General features: G+C 43.5%; 1 protein-coding gene across 2 annotated transcripts; it reads right to left on the bottom strand.

Moving 5' to 3' along the window:
- Positions 1-1835: 1835 nt before the first annotated feature.
- IFT22 (intraflagellar transport 22) lies at positions 1836-6276 on the bottom strand. 2 transcript variants are annotated; one of them, XM_033078472.1, is made up of 5 exons: positions 6199-6276; positions 5901-5980; positions 5739-5828; positions 4845-5047; positions 1836-3951 (listed from the first exon to the last, which is right to left on the bottom strand). In XM_033078472.1, exons 1-5 carry the CDS (start codon positions 6235-6237, stop codon positions 3803-3805), a joined length of 561 nt encoding a protein of 186 aa, XP_032934363.1. In that variant the 5' UTR covers positions 6238-6276; the 3' UTR covers positions 1836-3802. The 2 variants fall into 2 exon arrangements, with proteins under 2 accessions (XP_032934363.1, XP_032934364.1); XM_033078473.1 differs by lacking the exon at positions 6199-6276 and having other exon boundaries at positions 5906-5980.
- Positions 6277-6773: the final 497 nt, after the last annotated feature.

The raw sequence follows: 6773 nt of genomic DNA, 5'->3' as shown, positions 1-6773 counted from the left end.
TACAAGTGACCTCTAGAGCAAGGTAGTTCTGTTGAAAAGTTGAGTTTTTTAAGATGTGATTTTAAGAGGTCCTGGATACCTTCTAGAAGTTGCTTCCTAAAGCATCTGCATGTCAGCACCCTACATATTTTAAACTGAGCATGCAAAACCCCAGCATGGATGGGCACTCTTCAGTGTGGGGGCCTGTGTGACTCCCTTTAGTCACTTGGCAACACAATAATAGAAATAGGAACATGGGATTTCTTATGTCTATTGTGTCCATTAGAACAATACTGCTGAGAGCAACTGAGACCAAAGGCCTGGCCTTCAAAATACATGACTTGAAAAGAAAGCTGCATTTTTTTGGTAAGGTCCAAATGTATTTCATTCAGCTTTGCTGCTACTCTCAAAGTTTAGTTGTAAACAAGTCACACATCTGGGTAGCACTGCCTGTAACTGTCTTCATCCTCAACAGGAATTACTGGCTTCACAATGTTCTGTGTGTGCAGAAAACAACTTGTAATAGATAACCTGAGCAAACTCTTGTAACTGAAGAGCTTAAATATCCTCAATGACCAGCCTGCAAAGTAGCCACAGTCTTTAACTTTATGGATATAACCCTGAAGTCTTGAAATTCTGCATTTTAGCCCTGCAGAGTTCCTCTGATTCTCACTGCTCCCTATCAAATTTCCATGCTGACTCTTTGTCCAGACAGGTGAGCTGTCCAGAGCAATGATGTACTAACTGCTTTCATGGGATGTGAGTGTGAACTTGAGTAGAACTCATGTACAGCTATAAAAGGTTTTGTAGCTATACAGCAATAAACCATGAAAACCATTTCTGTAACATCATAAATAAAATGAAGTAAGCTGTCAGGATTATCATTACTCAGTGCCAAGTGACAAAATAATGCTGCACCTGAATAACTTCTGTTGAAGTGACAGGTTGTTTTCTCACTGCACAGTTGGCTTATCCTGGAGACTTTGGATTCTGCACTGTGTAGGCTGAATTTATTTATAAATTAATATTTAAAATGTTCTATGCTCCTGATTCCAGCCCCAAACCATGACAGAAAAACCATTGGAAAAAAATCCTGCTGAATTCCAGTCAGGACAGGGACCCACAGAAAGGGATAGGGAACTTGGAGGCTTCCAAATGTGCAGAGCTGATACAAAGCCAGGGTTTGGAGTTCATGGGAAGGGGACATGACCTGTTCACTTTAAGAGACTGAGGACACCTGGAGAAGGCCAAATTTTGGAGCAGCTGACAGACTTCACTAGTTGTCTGCTTTTCTCTTCTTGGAATGGCCATTCCAAAAAGCCTTTACCAACTTCCCAGCATGGTGATGAGGTCCTCAGCTTGGAAGAATAAAATAAGAGCACTCTGGCTGCAAAGCTGCTGTTCTCTGCTCCCACTCCCAGTCAAACCCACAGCTTGCCAGCTGATTTGTGGCTGATTGCCACATGCTCCCAGCTTCCTCTACACCTGCCTGGCACTTCTTTGGCCTCCCAATCAGAACCAGCACAGAGCACAGAACAGCCCCTTATGGAGCACCTGGCTTCAGGCACAGAGGCACAACTTCAGCCCCCCAGCCTGAGTGACAGCAGGATGTGGCAGCTCCTGGGGCTCTGCAAGCTCAGAAAGGCAGAGACAGAGACCCAAGCTGTGCTCCTTGGCATTCCCACACCTCTCTCCCAGCTGGGTGTCCCTGATGGCCTCCTTCATAAATCATTAATGAGATATACTTCTGAATAAATACTTTCTCTGTTATCTTCTCCAGTACTAAGGATTAATTTTGCATGAGTCTGTGCCTTTACTGTTCTTCAGCAGTGACAGGAATTCATTTCTTGGCCAGGTTTTATGAATGATGTCCCATATTTATTGTGTATTATGACCTTTCTGGATGATACAAAGTCAAGTCTAGGCATCTCTTTGGTTCTAACACTATTTTTCTTCTCTGATGAACAGTGTGTTGCAGTCCATAGATACCTATAATTTACAACTTTTTTTTTTTTTTTAGTTTAAAGTAAGATCATGATTAACATTTTATATGAAGCAAGGTGGTGAACAGAAGAGTTCATTGACTTTTCAACCCTGGAATCACCCAAACAGTTTTACATTCCAAGTAAAATATTTGGTAGGTTTCACACCAGTCTTTTACCACTGAATATCACAATGTTGCTGTTGGGAAAAACTGAATTTATTAAGGCAGTATATTTTAAAAATTGGCTCCAGCACCACACAGCTGGCAACAAGGAAAAAGCAATCTAAGGCAGCATGTAAAAAACTGTTCTCTAGTTAGACTGTGTATTTTTAATAACTGCCTCCAACAGACCACCCTATGACAATGATTGCAAGCACAGAAAGCCCGATTGTTCAAAAGTCACGTAAATAAAACGTAGATGCTGAAATGCCAACCTCCCACTATTCACCTCCAACCTATTCTTTTCATCTTTTTCTGCTTATTTTACTGTTTCTCTCCTGGTGTCCTTCCTCTCACTGATGTTTTCCTTCAGTACACCCTCTTTGCCTCCCAGAACCAATTTTTGGCTTTAATGGCAGAATAGGAACTGCTCAGAGATCTTTTAATCTTTCACCTCACATACCACTTGCACAAGGACAGGCTACTCACTACTCAGAGAACTATAAAAATAGGAAAAATAGGAGATTAATTAAGCTGGATCACTGAAAAAACCAGGAATCCCTTATTCCTGTTGTGTTGCACTAAAATACATGAAGTACTTCCTGGCTTATAACATACTTTCTCTAAAGGATGTTCACTAGAAGACAGTGTCAATGTGGTGTCATTTCTTTGGCTACTGCGTTCAAGTTTTTGTAATTGTCTCTTGTTGTAGCTGAAATGTATTACAACTTTATCACTATTTTCCTTACTAAAAATGAAACAAGTTGCTAAGAGTTCCACGAACCCATAATTAACTTCCCCTTTGAGAACAAAGAGGATGCATTTTTAAAATGTTTTTATTGCCTTAGTAATGCATGTTACAAAAAAAAAGTCTTCTGCAGCAAAACACAAAGAACAGGAATGAGTGCAAAGCAAACAAACCAGAAAGTAAATTATCTATGAAACCACTTATTTCAATGCAACAGGGAACAGTAAAGTTTTGAAACAGCTTTTCCTCCCCTGGAGAATGCAGAACTTATTGGAGCTCCTGACATAAGTCAAAATATTGCACTAAGCCAAGATTTCAATTCCTTTCTCCCAGAGAGACCTACACACTGTCCTCACAACATGTTTATTTTGTTGGAATAGAAGAAAAACTTGGTCCTGAGAAAGACTGCAACCTGCTGTGTCCTGCCAAGGCAATGGCTGTGCAACGTGCTCTCTTCAAGGGAAAGACAAGGACAACCTGGGACACAAAAAAGTGGATTCTACACCATGACTTCTCAGATGTCTATTCCAATCAGTCTGTACTGAAAGACAAGACTTCTCCAGCTAACATGAGCACCTTGCCCAGATACTTCAGCAGAATTCCAGTGTCTTATGTTCTGTCAGGCTTTCTTCTCCAAGCACCCTGCACAAAGGAATTCTGAAGACATGACCCATACCTTTGTATTTTAGGCCACACTAACATAACAACACCTTCCTGTGCTTATGATGCCAAAGTGCAGCTACAAGGTTACTCACAATCCTGGATGTGCAGCCATCTGCCTGGCACCACAGTTCACTTGATGTCAGCACTTGTTCACAGACTGAAGTATTTGCAGCCTGGCAAATTCTCCTTGGGAGGTCTGTTCACAGGCTAGTATAGCTTACAAAGGGAAAATCATATTTGTTCTTCCTTTTTCAGTATTGTTTTTAGCATTATGAGATAATTGACATTTCTTCCCTCTCTCTGCTCTCATTTATGATGGTGATAATGTTTCTGAAGTACTTCATAAATTCCATCCGAACATCTTCAGGATCCTCCTCTAAGTTGGAATGTATCAATTTCAGCTTGTTCAGTGGATAAGCTTTGAAAATAAAGAAGAATAATTAGGTATATTCCTCATATAAAAGAAATAGTCACAATCAAAGTCATGAGACAGCTCATGCTGCTGGAATTCAGTGGTATACAATGTTTGACAGCCCAGAAAACACAGAGCAGGGCAAGGAGAAAAGCAGCAGAGTTTGTCAGTGTTGCAAACAAATACAGCTTATTGCAAGATTAAATTCTTCAAAGTTTACTATTACTGAAGTGTGAAGTCTGGTTTTGGTCTCATATTCAGTTAAGCAGAATTAAACAAATTGAGCACTGAACTGCAATTTTACTATTGAAGTGATATGATACTCTTTGATTAGTTCAAAATTATGGAATGCTATTGTATTAAATACATATTAATATATTAATGCTATAACAAACATGTGCTTGTTTGAACACTGGAACAGGTTGCCAGAAGGGAGTGTGTGTTTTCACAGCCAGAAACAGACAGAAATAATTTTGCAGTATCTAAGGTGCCTATTGCTAATTTTGAGATGCAGCTCATTAGCCTGTTATTTCAAAGGGCTCCTGTTCTTTCGACTGGCAAAGTACAGATTTAAATGCTCTCAAAAGTGTCTGTTACAAAAAACAAATACAATGCAAGAACAAAACTACTACAGATGAGGAAATATGGCAGGAGTTCTAATTTCTGGCTCAGCTGCTTGGAGAAGCCACTCAAACCTTGCATTCCCATTCTATATTTGTGAAACAGGAATATTCCTCTAGCTGACCTTTGAAATCCAGTATTTCTGTTTTTGCAAAGCACTTTTGTGTTCTTTAATCAACAGATTTAAAAGAAAAATACAAGCCATAAGGCATTAATTTTAAAGACACAAAGATGAATGAAAAGCTCTGAGCTACAAATGGAGTTTTCCATCTCCTTACCCAAGGACAGGTTTTCTGTGTCCCCAGCACTGCCTGGTTTGTGATGTGCCACCAGGAGACACTGACTGTCAAGCAGTGGCTGCTGCTGCACGAAGCACGAGTACCACATCTCGATTTCCTTCAGGTGGCTGGGCAGATCAGGGTTGAAGATTATTATTACACCATGAGAGTCCTTCATCAGAGCTGGCCAGCACGTTTCAAACCTTGAAAAACACAGAAAATTGAAAGACTGAGAGCTGTAGACCAGAGACATGCACCCAAACTTCCTTCCAAGGTTTTCCCCTTCTCAAGAACACATTAACTTTTAACACATTACTTTTTAACTATAACATCACTAACCTTGTCAGTTATACATCATATTCCAAGTATTTTGACTTATCTATTATGATAGTTGACCCCACATTTTTCTAATTTGATGATCTGCTGACAACGTAGAATTTGGTCAAATGCTCATATAAACTTAATCAAACATTGCCCTAAGAATGGATCATTCTCAATTCCATCTTTTAGAAATTAAGGCCTCAATCATACCCATACATTGTTTGAAGTCTACTCACATACTTTAATGGAGATGAAGGCAATTAGAGAGTGGGCCTCTGATTTCTGTATCTATCTATCTATCTGTATATATTTATCTCTATCTGTAACTTCATTCCCGTTGTGACTTTGGATAAGCCAGTCCTTATCCAAAACAGAGCTCAGCTGTTTTCATGGCAGAGAGTACCTAGTGTTAGATACTTTACAACAGAAACTGTAAAAATATATTGGTGTAAAGAGTCAGAAATACTCCTCACGTCAAACAGATCATTGGGCTGAGCCTTAAGTGTGAGTATCTTGTAAACAGAACAATCAGGAATTCAGTAACCTGTTACTGAAGTAACAATGCTGCCTTACTTTTGATCACCACTGCAGTCCCACAGCTCGAATCGACACCCGGCTCCCTTGTTGTTCCCGCTGAGGTTTGGCCTCTCATACTCCAGGATCCTGCGGAAATGATGGATACACGATGGGATGCAATCCCACCCAGCGCACGGCACAGCGCGGGGCTCTCCTCACCTCACCCCCTGCGTCGGGCTGTAGCTGCAGATCCCTTCCGTGCTCTCGGACACGAAGTTTGCCAACACCGTCTTTCCTGACTAGCGGGGGTGAAAGACACGGAGGAATTTAATGTGCCAAAACCACAACGTCGGTGCTCGCCCAAGGCCCGCGCGCCATCCCTCCCGCTCGGCCGCGGTGCGTGCGGGCCTGGTCCCGTTCTCTCCCTCCCTCCTGCCGCAGTGCCCGCGGGGCTCGGCGGTCCCAGCCGGGCTGTGCGGGGTCCCGGCCGGGCTGTGCAGTCCCGGCCTGCGCTCACCTCGCAGGGCCCCACCAGCAGCACCTTGGCCCTCAGCATGGCGGGCACGGCGCCCCCCCGCGGCCGCTGCCCGGCAACGCGCGGAGCGGGGCGCGCCCATTGGCTGTGCCGCCGTCACGTGACGGGCGGGGCGGGGCGCGGCGTGAGGCGATGGCTGCGGCGGTCGGGGCTGGGGGCTGTGGTGTGTGTGTGCTCTGTCCCCTCTGTGTCCCCTCTGTGTCCCCTCTGTGTCTCCTCTGTGTCTCCTCTGTGTCCTCTCTGTACGCCTGCCGTGTCCCCGCTCCGTCGCAGCTGTGTCCGCGTCTTGTCCCCGCTCTGTTACCGCCCTTTACTGCTCTGTCCCCTTCATGTCGCCTCTCAGTGTCCCCTCTCTGTCCTTGTGTCCGTCCATCGTGTCCTCACTCCGTCCCTGCTGTGTCCCCTTCGTGTCCCCAGGCTGTGTCCCGCAGCTGTTGCCTCACTGTGTCCCTGCTCTGTCCTTGCTTGGCAGAACGAGAGGACACAGTCTTAAGGTGCGCCAAGGGAAATTTCATTTGGATGTTAGGGAAAAGTTTTTTACTGAAAGAGTGATCAAG

The sequence above is a fragment of the Catharus ustulatus genome, chromosome 22 (assembly GCF_009819885.2).
Source record: "Catharus ustulatus isolate bCatUst1 chromosome 22, bCatUst1.pri.v2, whole genome shotgun sequence".
Taxonomy (NCBI): Eukaryota; Metazoa; Chordata; class Aves; order Passeriformes; family Turdidae; genus Catharus; species Catharus ustulatus.
This window is presented reverse-complemented; position numbering and strand designations above follow the sequence as displayed.

Coding starts and splice junctions, on each gene's coding strand:
- IFT22 (XM_033078472.1), bottom strand. CDS start 6,237: ATGCTGAGGGCCAAGGTGCTGCTGGTGGGGCCCTGCGAG. Junction 5,048..5,738: donor GACTGCAGTGGTGATCAAAA/GTAAGGCAGCAT, acceptor GTGTTTTTCAAG/GTTTGAAACGTGCTGGCCAG. Junction 3,952..4,844: donor CACAGAAAACCTGTCCTTGG/GTAAGGAGATGG, acceptor TTATTTTCAAAG/CTTATCCACTGAACAAGCTG.